This window comes from Podarcis gaigeae, assembly GCF_964106915.1.
Source record: "Podarcis gaigeae genome assembly, chromosome: 11".
Taxonomy (NCBI): domain Eukaryota; kingdom Metazoa; phylum Chordata; class Lepidosauria; order Squamata; family Lacertidae; genus Podarcis; species Podarcis gaigeae.
Genome location: NC_139687.1, coordinates 42,833,343 through 42,850,979, shown reverse-complemented (window position 1 = coordinate 42,850,979; position 17,637 = coordinate 42,833,343). Strand labels below are relative to the sequence as shown.

At 41.5% G+C, this 17,637-nt stretch overlaps 1 protein-coding gene across 4 annotated transcripts in view; it reads right to left on the bottom strand.

Moving 5' to 3' along the window:
* ARL15 (ARF like GTPase 15) overlaps positions 1–17,637 on the bottom strand; it is a 188,032-nt gene that overhangs the window by 143,896 nt on the left and 26,499 nt on the right. Inside the window, exon 1 of one of the 4 annotated variants that reach the window (XM_083703706.1) lies at positions 5,416–5,950. The exons of 1 other annotated variant lie outside the window; for it this stretch is intronic. In XM_083703706.1, the coding sequence (XP_083559832.1) occupies positions 5,416–5,427 (12 nt within the window). In that variant the 5' untranslated portion in view covers positions 5,428–5,950. Of the gene's footprint in view, positions 1–5,415; positions 5,951–17,637 lie in introns of those variants that run through there. 2 more of the 4 variants (XM_083703701.1, XM_083703704.1) reach the window with 2 other exon arrangements.

The following is a 17,637-nucleotide window of genomic DNA, read 5'->3' as shown; positions in this document are numbered from 1 at the left end:
TTTTCATGTTGGTGACACACTTTTTAGACATGCATCATTTCGTGACACAGTAATTCAGTTTTACTAGCAAACTGGAGGTTAGACTAACCCCTTTCCAGCCCAGGGAGGAGTGTGGGGAGCGTTTGCATGACACACCTACACAATGCAACCCACACACTAACATCACGACACACACTTTGGAAAGCTCTGCTCTACAGTCACAATGTTTGTGAAATCCCCCCCCACACACACACACATACCAATATGAATTTTCTTTCAAAAGCTAACTGCAATATTTGGGGAAGAAATCACTTCATTGCAATCACAAGTAGATGGACCCTGTGACACACAGGGTGACACACTGGCCCTCACCATCATCTGCCAGCTGAGATTATATGCTATAACATAACACTTCCCAAATACTGAGTATTTTAGGGGGAAATTGGCAGCAGTAGCCAAGGAATGTTTCAGGGATACTTGGCTGCTGTTACCAACTACTATTATTCCTACTGAAGAATACTTGATCAGCTTCCAAGGGAACCTCGGATTCCCTTCAGAGACCATTTGAAAGCCACTTCTCTAAATTATTCTAGATACAAACATGGCTAAAAACAGTTTTATAGACAAACTTATATTGGAAGCTGTAAATCGTTCATGCAATTATAAGTTTCTTGATTTTGAAGCCCAACTACTAGCACAGATTTATCCATGAAGCTTTCTAGACAGCTTTTTAAAACAAAAATGAGGCAATTTACATGGCCTAGGCAACCAACATTTAAAAAGTGTTGGTCATCCATCACAAGATACGTCCAACATTAGCATTATTGCAATCTGATTCTATGAAGTTAGATCCACCAAAGCCACGGCCTGCTGAACATGCAACGGGCTGAATCTGCCATTTTGAAAAAGATGGCAAACCTGTATCATTAAGAAAAATATGTACATGCACAAGTTATGATTATTGTTCTGTTTTTAGTTTTGTTTAAGAGGTCGGGGTTGTTGTTGTTTTTTTTTGCAAGAAGTGGGAAAAGAAATTATATTAAAGTTCCAAACTCTATTATTCTGTCTTTCCTTGCATACATAGCAAATCAAGCAGCCTACCAACCCATAACAACTAGACATGTCAAAAAGTAGGGATTTGAAATTCTAGTCTCACATTTCATAAAAGGTATCATAAATATAATAGGGTACCATCCTTTGTGTGAGTTATGGCAGAAAAAGAACTGATGCAGGTACATTTTAAGAACAGCAAGAGCAGGTGCTGAAAACATTTTAAAAGAAAGAAAAGCAAGTATGTCATATTTTCACAACGCACACCATTAGCAAACAGTGAGGCTGCATGCAGTAAGACAGCAGAAGGGAAGGGCAAGAAGCTGAGAAATAGGTCAGTCTGAGCTCAGCTAAGAGCATTTTGTAAATTTCCCACATACATGAGCCTATTTCAAAATCAATTAAATATACTAAGTGTTCAACAGAGTTCTGCAGAAGTCATGCATTTCAATGTTTCCTTCAAAAACATATGAGAGACAGATTTATCTACATACAAGTTTCCAGAAAACCACTTGAGAAATTTCCAGGTTGCCAGGGAGCTGCAGCATGCTTGCTCTTGGAACATTCAAGTTCATTACTAGTGGTCCATTAACTAAGCTCTTAAAAAGAAACATACCATCTCGTTAAACATCTTCTTTCCCAGCATAAAGACTGAACACAATCTGTTCAACAAATGTTTTGGAGACAAATGAATCCTTTACACATAAATATAATGTGCAAACTCTCTCATACCTCACCATTTTATTTTTTTCCAGCAGTAAACTGTTCGTTTTTGTTTTCATTTTAGGGAGATGCAGTAAGGTACGCTAACCAAAGAGCTATAGAAATCTATTTCGGTCAAATACTGCTCCCATTTTAAACAACAGAGAGTCTTGCCGAACCTTAAACACAAACCAATTTATTATGACATAAGCTTTCACAGACTACAGTTCACTTCATGAACTAAGATCCTAAGTTACAGGTGAGGTTGGTGTGTCTTAGTGTGTGAGTGAGGAAGGAAGGAAGGAAGGAAGGAAGGAAGGAAGGAAGGAAGGAAGGAGAGGTTAGAGGTAAATGAAATGTGGGATAGTACTGAAAGTGATAATTTTGTGATCATTCACAAAACAGTCATTGGTGATCAATGACTGGTAAGCCAATCAACAAATGTAGCATTAATTTTTAAAAAACACACACCTTTGACAAGCTCAGTCCAGAATTGATAGAACTGAAACTCCTGGTGAACTGTGAATGAGCTGTTTCACATTCCAGTTTCTCTTTGAAGTTTCTTTGTTCAAAGATTGGTACTTCTAAGGTCAGTTACAGAGTATTCCAGATGCCGAAGTCTCCCCCACCCCCGACCCCCCCGGTTTCTTAACATTGTCATTTCTGATGACAAATTTCTGTCTGTTTATTCCTTTGTACAAAGACTGGTTTGTTTGCCAAGAAGAGCATTGCTGGCAGAGGGTGGCATACCTCATACTGCAAGACGAGCAGGTTAATGAATCCCTAATGTTGTAAAATGACATTGTTATGTCCTGTAATAGAGTTGCCACAGTTGGCAACCATGTCCAATAAATAGAGACTAATTTCTTTGTTTGTATTTCTGTTTTGTCAACTGCTATTACTGCTGAATAACTGTTTTAGGTTGGTGAGCTCTCTGGAAGCAAGCCCTACAAGAGGTTAGTGCCATTGCCCAGTATGTGTTGTAGATTAGTAACAATACAGAACATCATAACAAAAAACTTCAAGGAGATCATGAAAGTGCCGAATTACAATAAGTACGCAAGAGGAGGATCCTGGATCAGGCTGATAGCACATCTAGCCCAGCATCCTGTTCTCACAGTGATCAACCACATGCCCGTGGGAAACTTACAAGGAAGATTTGAGCAAAACGGCACTCCCTTCATGTGATTTTCAGCAACTGGTATTCAGAATCATTACTGCTATAACAGCTCATGGCTAGTAACCATTGACAACCCTCTCCTCCATGAATTTGCCTAATCCTCTTTTAAAGCTATCTAGGTTGGGGATCATCACTGGCTTCTGTAGGTACAAGCACCATAGTTTATGTGTTGTATGAAGAAGTACTTTCTTCTATCTGTCCTGAATGGCAAATGCAGTTCAATGTAAACAAGTGTAAAGTGATGCACGTGGGAGGAGGGGCCATTAATTTCACATATCTGCTTATGCCGGGGTCTGAACTGGCAGTGAAGGACCCCTGGTCTCATTTCTAGTCCTTCACTACTCAGTTTGGAAAGGTCCTTTTGGAAATCTTTGTGGTCTCCTTTTGTTTTAACTACTCTGAACAATTTCACTGCTCACTTCTAACTCTAGATTGTTTATGAACAAGATGAAAGCTTTTTGAAAATACACTATGTCAACCTCTATCTAAATGCTTCTTGACACTGTCAAAGAACTTGAATAGGTTCATGAGATAGGATTTTCCCTTGCAGAAGCAATGCTAGTTCTGCTTCAGTAAGGCTTAACTCTTCTATATGCTTGGTTATTTTATCTTTATAAATACTTTCCACCAGTTTTAATGGGACAGATGTTAACTGGCCTGTAATTTCCAGGATCCTCCCTGGTTCCCTTTCAAAAAAAAATTGGTGTTGCATTGGCTGTTTTCTGATCCTCAGGTATGGAGGCTGATGTAAGAGGCAAGTTACATATTTTTGTGAGAAGGTCAATTTCACATTTAAGTTCTTTGCAAACTCTTGGGTGGATTCCATCTCCTGTGAATTGAATTGGGACAAAGTAGTTGTACTTTTATTAGCATACTACATGTGTTAATTGGTTTACAAATACCAGGATATTATTCACCAAATACAGTTTTGTTAATTACATAATTATCACTGTATCTGCACTTTCTACATCTCATTTCCTTCTGAGCTCACAATTACAATTCTGCCCCTCCTCTCAAATATGTTACTATATACCTGAAATTCAGCATAACACTTCATACATCTGGTGAAATGGACTGTTGTCCACAAAAGCTTACACCATACTAAATTTGTTAGCCTTTTAAGGTAACTCTTATTTAAAGCAGGCCCCCACCCACCCAAAAAAAAATTTTGGTCTCACAAACAGAAGCACATTCCACCTCAAAATATCAAAAAGTAAAAAAAAATTATAATTCCTGTTAGGATAATTAAACCAATCTTACACATAGATTTTATGGGCCAATTTATTCACACAGGCCTTTCCTATGAGGTTTTGACAATTTGAGAACTCAAGCAGTGAAATTTCAAGAAACTATACTATAAGTTTCACAGGTGCAGTCTGCACAGATGTTGGTCACATAAGTTGGCATCTCTTCATATATTCCTTTACTTCTCAACTACTTTATAAGAATCTGAAACCAAGAAGATATAGCAACTCACACCTCTTCCACGCAGCAGCATATCAGAACACTAACACTTTATGACTAAATAGCTTATAATTTACTTTAATTACTTGCAAGCAAGTGTTAACCATTAAGTGGCAAGATGTATTCTGAAATGCAAAGAAGTGAGTTGTTTGAAAAGCACAGAAAAACATCACTGCTTCTTTATACTCCAGTCATAAATCCAGCAACAGAAAGTATATCAACACACAAGCACACCAAACCATGTGTGTTTGTTTACTACCAGTTAGCTAAACTTTGTTTTGTTTTACTTTAGATTTGAAAAATCATCCAAGCAAACACGTTACTGTAAAGTTCTTATTTCATATGTAACCGCAATTCGGATTTGTAGTTGCCAGTGTTTTCATGAACCTGAAAAGTCATTCAACCTTGGAGCAAACACCCGAGATAAAATCTCTTTTTGTACAAATAAGGGCAACAGTCATTAAAGACTGCTAAGTGTTACTGCTGAATACCAAACTAGTCAGGTAAAGAACTACAAATGCCCACTTTCAGTTTGATGCATTCAAGCGTTCCCTCTGTTTATACATTTAGGAGGAAAACTAGTGACCAAGGTCAGGCGTTTAGAAGTCTAATAACCAAATGAGTGGTATTATAGTCCTCTTTAGGAAAACCACTCTTGCTCACTGGCCTTTAATAGTTTTAAGTCTGATAAAAAACCCTGGAGCATGAGGAATGCAATTTCCTAATCGAGAGCTCACAAGACACAATAGGGAAAGCCTCTTCCCATCACCCTACCCTGTCAACAATAGAGAGAAACTCAGGTTTGTTTGTGAAACTGATGCTAAAAGGACCGTCACAGAACAACTAAGTTTCACTTATTCAAAAAGCACAAACAATTCTCTGTTAAATCCAAGAGACCTTTTATCATGTGCTGTCACCATGAACCATTATTTAAAATAAAAAAGCATACAGATATCAAGACGTAGGAACGTGCAGAATTGGAAACAAACTAGAAATGTATTGGGTAGGGCGATTTCATTCAGTTTAAGTCAAGTACCTACCAGATAATCCATGAACCAGGGTAACAACTGGGATTAGGCGTTAATAGGTCACAGAGTAGCCTGCTTCTTATCAAGCAGTCTCAAGGTGGGTGAAAACGTCTGGAGACTGATAAGAAGTGGCTGTCGTCTCAGCGGCTCCTAAGGAAGGAAAAATCTCAGGGACTACGGTATGGAGTTGCTGTCGCTGTGAGGAAGCTTCCCGGGGGGCGGGAATCAGGGAGATCTCGGTCAGCGGTCTCAGTAACTGGATGGGCAAGGACTGGATCTCCGAGGCTGCCAATGCACCGCTGCTCGCCCTGCACCGTCTCTGCCCGCGAGAGCCCGGCACGCTTCCCTCTTCGCTCAGTCTCAGCGAGCAAGCACTGGGCAACGGTAGCAGCGCTGCTTTTGCAGCCAGACCCAGCAGACGCCTGAGAAGCAAAACACGAGCCCAGCCCAACCAGGCGCCCGTGCAACCCGCTGCAGCGCCCGATGTTTCAGGAACAGGGAGAGTTTCCCCCTGTAGCGTCACTGTCAGCTGATCATACACGTGAGACGAAGAAAGAAGGCTCTTAAAGGGACACACATGCTTTCCCAGGCTCCCTACTTGGTTGGGCCGTGGGGGAACTCACGGCAGATAGCAGGAGCGGGGGGGCTTGAAGGGGGAGATCGGGAGGCGTGAGGAGGGAGGGAGGGATGCGGTCGAAGGGGGCAAGCTGTGCATCAAAGGACGAAGGGGAGTCGACGGGAGGAAGGCAGGAGAAAAGCGGCAGGAGGGCAGAGGGGAGGAATGAATGGGAGGGCTGAAATGCAATAGGAGCGGCGAGGAAAGTGGGTCGGGGAGGATGCAGCTTTCAAAGCTGGGCCGGTACAGACCAGGAATGGGGAACCTGTGACCCAGATGTCATCAGTCCCAGCCAACATGGCAAGTGGTCAGGGTTGATGGGAATTGTAGTCCAGCAGCATCTCGAGGTCCACAGGTTCCTGATCCCTGGCACAGACTTTGCAACACCACGAGTAGTTTAGAACAGGAAGAGGGGCATGGAAGAGGAACTTAGAAAGGGATGGAAGATGCTGTGAGATAAGCTGGTCGAAAAAGAAGGCATGATAGACTACAGGAGGGAGGGAAGCCAGTCGTATGCATGTTTACTCCAAAATACGCTCCACTGAAATGAACGTGCATGGGATACGGCATATATATATATGCTTAGGCAGTGCACTGCATGGAGGACCAGGAGAGTAAATAGCAAGTGGAAGACCCGTTTTACATTCTGCATCCTATTCCTCCGCTAGTTAACCGGCATCATAAGCAGTATTTTCTCCCCTTTTTTTCTTTGTCTGTTTTGAAAGAGACTACATTGGAGGGTGATATAGACTGACTTCTTGTCACTTCTCTCCACCCCACCACAAGATGCGCAGGGATTTAGCAGCTTGGGGTGAGGCAGGAACCAGAGCTGCTGAAAGACAGCGATACAGTGATGAATTGGAAGCAAGGCAGTTGGGTTACATACAAGAAAACTGAAAGCTGCACCTCAAATCTCCTGCTGCGCTGCTGTTGGGGTCCTCCGAAAATTACATTACCTATCAAAAGCACTCATCACTCTTTCGTCATCAATCCCCTGCTTGTGGCAGCAGATCCCTGCAGCAGATCCCAAAGGTCTTTCTTGTAACTTTTTTACACCAATACATTTTGTATAAAGTCTTGCTCTCTCTGCGAATGGAACCTTACCTATTCTCCCTAAATGTGAATATGATCTGGAGTAAGAAAGCTCATGACCTCTCATTGCTGCTTCCTTTTGTTTTTGAAACTACTTCCCAATCACAACTACACTAAAATCCTGAATATCTGAGTTGTTTTCCATTGAGTAGCATCAGTGGTGTAGCGTGGGGGGTGCAGGGGGGGCCGGCCGCACTGGGCGCAACATCTGGGGGGGCGTGCGCTCACACTTGCAGCTCTCTGCCCCCTGCTAAAATCCACGGGTTAGGGGGCGCAAATTACTTGCCTTGCCCCGGGTGCTGACAACCCACGCTACGCCACTGAGTAGCATAAGAACGTAAGAGCCCTGCTGGATCAAGCCAATAGCCCATTTATTCCAACATCTTGTTCTCACAGTGGCCAACCAGGTGAACCTAAGCGCAACAACACTCTGCCCATCTGCAATTCCCAGCAACTGGTATTGATATTGTAACCTTGTTCTCTACTTTTCCACCAGGGAAGACCAGCAGAAAAGGCTTAAAAACAAAACACACTGGATGTTTCACTCTTGCCTTCTCATTGGTCTAATTGGTGAGATCTGCTTTTCCTAAACTCTGAAAGTTTCTCGCCAAAAAAAAAGCCATAAGAAAAATTGTATTCTTATTTATTGCATAGTACCTGCATTTTGCCTCATGTCACAAACATTAGAAAAATGTTTGAAAAATGAAGGCTGGGCTATGGATTACAATTCATGTGGGGAGCACTCCTTGTAGAAGCCCAGGGCTGGTGGCACTGAAGAAGCCCCAAAGTCACAATAGGCAACCCTCTGCCTGCTTAATCATCTTCTCAGTGAAGTCTTGCTAAGTAGGCTGGAGACAATACTTTCCACCATCAATTACATAATGCATAAGTATGGTCTCTCTTGCTAAGATCAGCAGCAATTAGATAGGCACAGACGTTAATTGCTTGCCTCAAGTTCTGTAGGTCCTTAATTTGCAGCTGCTAATTTGAGTATTTTAACACTGCATTTAGTGGTATGTGGAAGAATACATGACTGGCCCTTTGCTGCATAGTCAGTATTATGCTTGGTGGTGGTGGTGGGTTGTTGTTTTTTTTAAGTGCTATTCAGTGTGCAATGTTTTTAAAGCAGCAATGTACATGAATAGCAGCACAAAACGTACATAATTGTTTAAAACACACACCCAGAGTTAAGCAATTCTACATTATTGCCTTTTTAAAATGTGCACTTGGCCTGTAAAAGTGCAGGGAAGGGCTCCCTTCATATAGATGAGACTGCCTTATATTGTTAACTTGTCCATAAAATCAAGTATTGTTCATTTTCCAGGGTTTCCAGTGGGGATCTTTCTCAGTCCTGCTGGCCAGGCTCCTTAACTAAAGGTGCCAGAGAATACACCTGGAACCTTATACATCCAAGGCATGCATCAACTACAAATCTGTGTATGCACAAAGAAACAAACAATTATCAGAAGTGTAAAATTATGTAGTATAATTTGAGGACTGACTGTCTTCAGATGTGCCTGCCCATACGCTAAGAACTACAGCTGAGGCCCTTCGTCAGACAGTCCCACAATATTAGGTGTGGTATGGCTACCAAAAAGACATAGGACTGCACTTGAACCACAGCTGTTGTTTACAGAAGTAACTTGGACAGGCTTGCCACAGCAGTTAGTTAGGATACTTGAGAGCAGCAAAGTATTAAAGAAAGCTTTACACGTTAGTTTTAATGTGTTCTAACAGGCAAGAATAGTAAAGGAAGAATTTCCATAAAATGGAATATGTCGTGGTACCAGGGGAAATACAGGAAGATAACAACAACTTTATTATTTATACAGTGGTACCTCGCTTTACGAACAGTCCTGTTAACGAACTATTCGGTTTACAAACTCCGCAAAACTGGAAGTAGTGTCCCAGTTTGCAAACTTTACCTTGGTCTACGAACGGAAGCCGAATAGTGGAAGGGCACCGGCAGCAGGAAGCCTCATTACGGAAAGCGTGCCTCGGTTTAAGAACAGATTTGGTTTAAGAATGGACTTCCAGAACGGATTAAGTTCGTAAACTGAGGTACCACTGTACTCCGCTCATCTGGCTGGGTTTCCCCAGCCGCTCTGGACAGATTTACAGCATATCTAAAAATATCATAAAAACATCAAGCATTAAAAACCCTCCCAATACAGGGCTGCCTTCAGATGTCTTCTAAAAGTTGTGCAATTCTTTTAACTCCTTGACATCTGAAGGGAGGATGTTCCACAGGGAGGACACCACTACCAAGAAGGCCCTCTGCCTTAACCTCTCCTTTTCTCCTCAGAATTAGTGCTCAGTTTCTGAAAGGTACTAGAGCCAAAATTGGCACTAAAATCACTTAGCTGCTTTAGAAACTCTTTAATTTCAGGTGCGGGGCATGTTTGGAGTACCTATTAGTATTTTATACATGCCTCATATCATCATCATGTTCCAGGGCTGAGCATTAGCCTTAAAATACATGTTTGGGAGATAAGGTCTGGTGATGCTGCCTCAAACTAAATCAAACAGATCCCATCCACACAAGGATCTCCACATAACTTTCCTGCTTTGTACACCCCCCTTTTATCTGAGGGAGGGTATGGCGGAAGGAACAGAAAAGTGGAAAAAAAGGAAGCTGGAAAGCATTTTCATTTCAAACTACCCTCCTCCCTGTCCACATTTCCTGGAGTGATTGTTTGGCTTTAATAACAGAATAACAGCAGGAAATGTAAAAAACAAAACAGGGTTCAGTAAATAGAGGCCAAAATATATGAGAGGCTCAGATTTTATACTCTGCCATAGCAAGTGAATAATTATTAATTATAGCATTGAAGAACAGCTCATACAAAATGAACCTCTGTGTTTTAAGAAAGAGTAAGTGCAAGTTGCTAGTATTACTGCATTGTTTGCTGTAGTTACCAGGGGCAGTCGGTCTGCACACTCGGCCAAGTTAATCAAACTCTGTTATTGCTCAACAAACTGGGGAAAAGTTTTAGTCCCTTGAATTTCTAAATTGTTGGTTCAGGCTTCATCATTAGCAGGTCATTTGATTGGTGACCCTTAAGTTTACCATTTCAACTGATAAATTGGAAATGCAGATACAGCTGTGATCCTCATGGAGATTGGGGTGGCATGTAACAATATTATGAAGAAACATTAGAAATGCAGGACACAAAGACTTGTAAAGGTGTTGTTGGTTGTTATGCTGACTGAGTCAGCAAACCTCATCTCCCACTTTTATACCGTACCTTTCCTAAGTGTTAGAGTGGAATTCCAGCAAGGGCTCAAATAGCTTTTTATTGCTTAAGGGTCTGTAATATTCATAATACATCATTTTCACCCACTTTCGTTTCTGATAAGATACTAGAGAATGAAATATGTACTATAAATGGATAATTTCTTTCAATTTGATACTCCAGAAATATAAATCAGTTCCTTTTTTCTACACTAGGAAAAAGAAAATTCTGTTCCTAAACCTCACTACCTTGCGGCTATATTCATTTGTGAGAAAGGCTTTGGGAGTAAACACAGAAGAAAAATCTGTACCTGCTGTCTTGCAGGACATCTTCAGGAAAGGAAAAGGCTAAGGAATAAACCTAGTACTTTTTTCCAGGGAGTACTCAAAAGTACACAGTCCCAGCACCTCTCTCTTTTTTGATTAAAAAGTGTGGCACTTACTGTAACAACTTCATGGTGAGTGTTATGTATTGAAGTTCTCACCCTGGCCACCAGGAGTATTGTGTATGTAGTTTTCACTCAGGTCCACGTCAGTTATTTTAGGCGGGAAACCCTGGGTTGTTGTTGCTACAATGTTGACAGCCGGCTGCCTACAAAAGCAGGCCGGCTGAGCTGTTTGTGGTTCAGTTCTGTTCCAGCTTACAAATAAAGAGATGTTTTGAAGAATCTCTGTGTCGTCTGCTATGTCTACCCACTATTCAACAGTGAGTACCAGTAAAATCCGGAGTGAAGTCCTAAGATGGTTGAATATTGTCTTATACACCTCCTTCTGGCAACTCCTACAGCCTAGCTGGTGCCACATCATTGAGGTCTTGTCATCTGGGCAGCCCAGGACCTCTGTACATACTACCCAGGCTTGCATCCCAGAAAGGTCTCTTTGGTGATGCTAATGCAACAAAAACAATTCAGGAGACAGCAGTTATGAGTTACTAAACTTTTCAGTCACAACAGGTGCTGTGATTATCCAGTGGTTTCACTTCACCCCTGGTGGGTGGATGGATGCCAACACAATATTTGTAGAATGTTCCTTGGAGTCAGGACACTGAACCTGATCTAGGCATCTGGGTTTTCTCTGAGAGCAAATCTGAGACAACAACACTGAGACAAAAAATCTGCTTCCAGTAGTTAAATGCCTAACGAAGTGTATAAATTCAAATCACTTGATGAAAGTATTTGAAAGTATTTCTTTATGCATCAAGTTTGCCTCCTATACACATTTTCAACATGTTGTAAAAAAAGAAAACAGATTAAGCAACTGTATGTCAAGCTAAGAATGCTGCAAGTCAAGTTGTTCAACTTCCTCTCATCTATGACACTGGATGCATATGATATATTCATAATGTCTGTGTTGTAAGGAGATTTCATTTGCAGTAGATGTTCCTTAGGACACCTCCCTAATGGCCAATTCACATAATTAGGGTTTAAAAAAGAAGAAATTAGAAGGTCAATGTGGAATGACTTTCAGTTATATCTTAAGCTGAATCTTCATTCCTTGTCCAAAATATGGCATGTATGCACAATACACACACGGCAGAATGAGGTGATATAAATATTTTTCCAGGACATTGTGATTTGCAATCTAAATCACTGCAGAAACGTTAATAAAATGGGCAATATACCAACAGGTTATGTGTTCTTCACAACTGATTGCATTAATGAAATCAGAATCCATGCCCACTTTGAATTGTTGCGCATACATGTTAGGCACATTTAAACCTATTTATTTCAATGGTTTTAAATATGTTTAACCATGCTGGATAGTGCCAAGCATCTTTTTCCCCAGTTAGTAACACAAACACCATTTCCTCAATTTCCCACCTTCATCTCTGTCCTCATTGATGCTTCGGAAATGTATGAATATGCTATTAACATATTTAATGTCTGCATTATTTTATTTATGAATAACATGTTCATTCTACCCTTGCCCCAAGAATGTTCAGGATAGTATACCTTATTCTCCCCTTTGCCTTATCTACCCACTCTGATTTTGTCTTCACGACAATCCTGTCAAGGTTGCTCAGGCTGAGATATACTTATGGTCACAGTCATGGTCACAGTGAGAACAAGGGCTGAAGATGGATTTGAACTAGTCCAACATTCTAACATAATATAATAATTCCAGCATCCATTCTCAGGCTAAGTAGCAACTCTAAATTAAAACACAGCCGGAACAAGAGTCTACAGAGCTTCCATTGTTTAGCCTAGCTTTGTATCGTTCCTTTCCAGGAACACTACTTTGCAGTCTAAATATTCTCATTTGCATTGCTGCTTATCTGAGTTATATTGCTTCAGTTGATATCAATTAAGTAAAATCAGAGTACTTTAGCCAACATTTGTTCCATTAGTCAAAATTCTGTGGCAAAGATAATGGGTTGTATTCATATTTCTCCCTCTGTCAATGAAGGGCATTTTCCATGTGTAAATAAAACTCCAATCTAGCAGAGCCTCTCAGTCTGCTTATTGGACTCACTAGTAGGAAGGAAGAGGAAGCAATTTTCAGCAATCCCCCACTTCCCTCTGCTGTACTCTGTACCAACTTCCACACTTTCCCAGATGATCCAACAAACCTCCAGAGCAGATTTGGGTGGGGGGGGGGGTATGAGACTATTCCTGCCGGAGCATCCAGTTAGTGGAGTCCCATTGATCCAGCCTAGTATTCTTATAGGTTTCAAATTCACCTTACCCCAAAGCGACCCACCACCAGCACTGGAACCTAGAATGCAAGTAAACTTGTACCTAACTGTTATTAATCTCAGTCACAAGATATTATTGAATTGAATAGAGAAGCTGAGGGGAAGGGAAGGCATGGTCTCAAAACACACACACACAGTAGTAAAAACTGAAGAGAAATTGGGACACATCGGCTATATCATGAGACCAAGTTGAAATTGTCAGCATTCCAGTTGTGACACCTTACTCACTAGAACCCATCATTTGGGCAATTATTTTCTCCTAGCTTATAGTACTTTAAGTGTCAGTGTCAAGGGGAAGGACAATAGGAATCCTTGAAAACTAGTTGATAAAAGGACTACTGTAACATTTTAAATTTTTGTTGCCTTTTAATTCACGGTGTGTTCTGAAAGCAACAAGCAGAATACAGCTCTAGGCAAAACAAGAACAGCAGATAACTGTGGCATCTAGGTGAATTCTGGGTGTTAAGGAGGCACAGCACATTCAATTATAGGCAACAAACTAGGAAGTATGGTTTGTTCCTCTACTCTCAAGGTAACAGGAGCTTTTAATTGTGGGACAATATTTTGTAAGTTACTACTTTCTACTGTAGCAGAAGCAAAGGCTACATTGAGAAAATTATCTCATTAATTTAATACTCTGAAGAGTCATGTCTGGATATTAATTTAGTTTAACTGCTCAACTAGAGCCCCTCTCATTCAGGAATTTTCTTTTCTCTTTATGGAAAATGTATGCATGCATGCAGCAGTTCTCAATTTGTGTACATGTGGTGTCTTCCTTCCTATATTACAGTAAGCCCCTGAGGGCATTGCATGTTTGTGCATGCAAAGCTCACTTCCAAACATGGACTACAGCTGCAGGACTGTGACATCAGCATCTTGGTGTATTTTTCCTTTTCTCTATGAAAAGATATTTTTACTCTGGATTTACCCACATTTTGAATAGAACAACCTACTAACTGAAACAAAAGTTATAAAATCAGTAATATATCAAATAAGACTTTAACCATGGACAATAATAAATTTAAATAAATATATATCATAGTATAAATGTCATTAACCATAACCATTTTTTACCTGTCATATACAAATTAGATTTCTGATTTATTCTCCAGAAAAAGCATAACACACTTTAGTTAAGGAAGGAATGAGATCAGGCAAAGAACATTAAAAGCCGAAGATTTTCAGTGTTGGAAACGTATTAAAGCCAAGAGGGTGAAGTGAACTTAAATGGAACCTTGGGGAACACCAACAAAAAGTAGTAAAGAGAAACATAGAACCATTAACAGAAACTTAAACAATTGGTGAAAAAGAGCATGATCCATGGTAATTAAAAGCAGAAGAGAGATCTCAAGAAGAGAAAAACAGGGGGAGAAGGAGACTTAGCAAAAGGAGATAAATTGGGAACTGGGCAAGAGCAATTCTGAATGAATGAACAGATCAAAAATCAGACTGATGCAAATTAATGAGAAAACAGTGGTAAATTTAGGAGTCAAGAGAGCAAGCTTGCCTCAGGAATGGCATATATTACTCCTACCCCAATCCACTCTTCCAATACAAACTGTGAGTGAAAAAGTGTGGCTATTCTAGAGTGGTGAAATGGAAGGATCCCAAGTGATAGTCTGAGAAAGTAAGAGAGAAAAGGGTAACCCATAAGCAGTAAAGAATGGGGAAATCTTTAGTTGTAAGAAAGTGGTATATAAATCTAAATTTATCTTTAAAAACCCAAAAAACATAATGGATTCAATCCAGACTAGTGAACTCCGATACATATCCACTGAAAAGTACGCCTAATTTAGAAATAGGATTATCTTCCAGGTAAGCATGCATAGGACTGCAGCCTAAGACCTACTTCGTTCCCATTAAAATCTATGAGAACTATGATACAGTCGTACCTCGGTTCCTGAACGCCTTGGAAGTCAAACATTCCGACTCCTGAACAATAGAAAACCGGAAGTGAGTGTTCCAGTTTTTGAACGTTCTTTTGAAAGCCGAATGTCCAACGAGGCTTCCACGGCTTCCGATTGGCTGCAGGAACTTCCTGCAGCCAATCAGAAGCTGCGCTTTGGAAGTCGAACGTTTCAGAAGTCAACTTTCGAGGTACAACTGTACTCATGACTTGTTTAAGTTCTATACTTGTTGCAGAAATGAAAATTGCTGAATATGATTGCATACTAAGGGCAGATCTACACCATACATTTAAAGCACCTGACTTTCCCCCCAAAGTCTTGGGAACTCAAGTTTCCTCCTTGCAGCTACAATTCACATCACTCTTTAACAAAATACAGTTCCCAGGATTCTTTGGGAGAAGTCATGTGCTTTGAAGTGTGTAGCATGTGTTTAAATATATGGTATGGATCTGCCCTAGGTGTGACTAACTTTTTCAGGATCCAACCCAATGAAGTTTATTTTATGCATTTGTTTTACTTATACTTTATCTATCTTTTAAAAAATCTCACACACTCTTAAGCTGCATGAACAGAAACATACATTGCAGATCAGCAGTAACAGTTGCCCTCAGTTCTGTGCTGATCAGGCAAAATCTAAAGTACTGTGTCCAGTTCTAAGCACCGCATTTTAAGAAGACTGTCAAATTAGCTTAAGAGTAGCAACATTGTGTCCTCTACTGTAGGGGTAGGGAACCTGTGTTCCTACAGATGTTGCTGACCTGTAACTCCTATCAGCCCTGATCATCAGCCATGCTGGTTGGGACTGATGGAATCTAACATCTGACGGGAGGCCACAAGCTAACTGCAACCTACTAGGAATTTTAAAGCCTGTGGGCAAAGCTAATCAGCTTTCCATGCCTACCGGCAGGTCAGCTACAACTAAATGTTGTCTTTGCAAAGCTATTGTGATTTCACAATACCATTCTCATATTAGGCAAAATTAATTCTGTGCTTGTCAGACCCTGCCCCCCTTTGGGGAATGAATTGCAAGAATGAAATTGTATCTGTAGGCTTGCCGCAATATTATTGACTAGCAGCTGCAACAACTCACACAAAAATGGCAAGATATTGCTAGCCTCGTTCTCCACAGCAGTCTTTTAAAGATAAATTGCCCAAAGTCACAATTCTACAGCCTAATTACACCATAAGGTAAAGGTAAAGGTACCCCTGCCCGTACGGGCCAGTCTTGACAGACTCTGGGGTTGTGCGCCCATCTCACTTAAGAGGCCAGGGGCCAGCACTGTCCGGAGACACTTCCGGGTCACGTGGCCAGCGTGACAAAGCTGCATCTGGCGAGCCAGAGCCGCACACGGAAACGCCGTTTACCTTCCCGCTGGTAAGCGGTCCCTATTTATCTACTTGCACCCGGAGGTGCTTTCGAACTGCTAGGTTGGCAGGCGCTGGGACCGAGCAGCGGGAGCGCACCCCGCCGCAGGGATTCGAACCGCCGACCTTTCGATCGGCAAGTCCTAGGCGCTGAGGTTTTAACCCACAGCGCCACCTGCGTCCCATACTGAATTCAGTATGGGACCTGAATTCAGTATGGGACCTGCGTCCCATACTGAATAATTACACCATACTGAAATCTTATTACAGGAAAATGTGTCTCCTTGTGCATAACTCAAAATACAAAACAAATTTAATAGATACAGCTAAGTGCAGTGTGCCATGGCACCCTGGGGTGCCTTGAATGATGGTCAGGGGTGCCACAGGCAACACTGGCCTCTATCCCTCTTCCCTTCCCTCCCTCCCTTCTCTGATGCCCTCTCGTGCCTCTGCCTCCCAAAGGCTTGCATAGCTATTTGTTGCAGTAGCCCTGGCTACAAGCTCCCCAGATAAATTGTGCCTCTGGAGCCGGCCAGAGGATGCTGGTTGCCTGGAGCTGATGTGGCATCAAAGTAAGTAAGCAAGCAAGCAAGCAAGAAAGCAAGAAAGCAAGCAAGCAAGCAAGCAAGCAAGCAAGCGGGAGAGGGAGCCCAGCCAGCTAGTCTGCCAGCCCTTGTTGCTGGGAGAGGGAGCCCAGCCAGCTAGTCTGCCAGCCCTTGTTGCACTGTCCCAGGCCCATGTGGGACAGTGTAAGTAAGGGGCATCTCTCTTTGGGGCAGGGGAGCAATGCTGTTCAGAGAATCAGCAACAGCAGCAGCTGCTGCCCAGAGGACTCTCAAGAAGAAGAGAGGAGGTTGAGGGAACACTCCACAAGGGAGGATGTTTGAAAAAAGGTGAGAGGCTGCCAGCTCTGCAGGAAAGGGGTGACATAACTGGGCACCTGAATCCTACAGGGGTGCTGCAGAAAGAATGTAGTCGGTCAATGGAGCCATGGACTTGAAAAGGTTGAAAACCTGAAGTATTCCTGTGGTATTTTTTCCAAACCACAAGGTGTCAGTATAATACATTTTCCTGGGGATGTGTTTAGAATTTACAGGTCAAATTTTTGGTAACTGTACAGGTCCCACAATATCAAAATACCAAATTGGGATTACATTCTATAAAGGCCAACTAACATTAAAATGAAGAGTGAACTTTCAAATAATACAGAATTGTTCTCCAGATTGAATGTTCAAGAAACTTCTATTTCTGAGGGTGCCATTCAACTTGTATTGTCTATGCTTACAGTTTTGTTTTGATTTTTTAAGGAGTAAGGCTGCAGAGC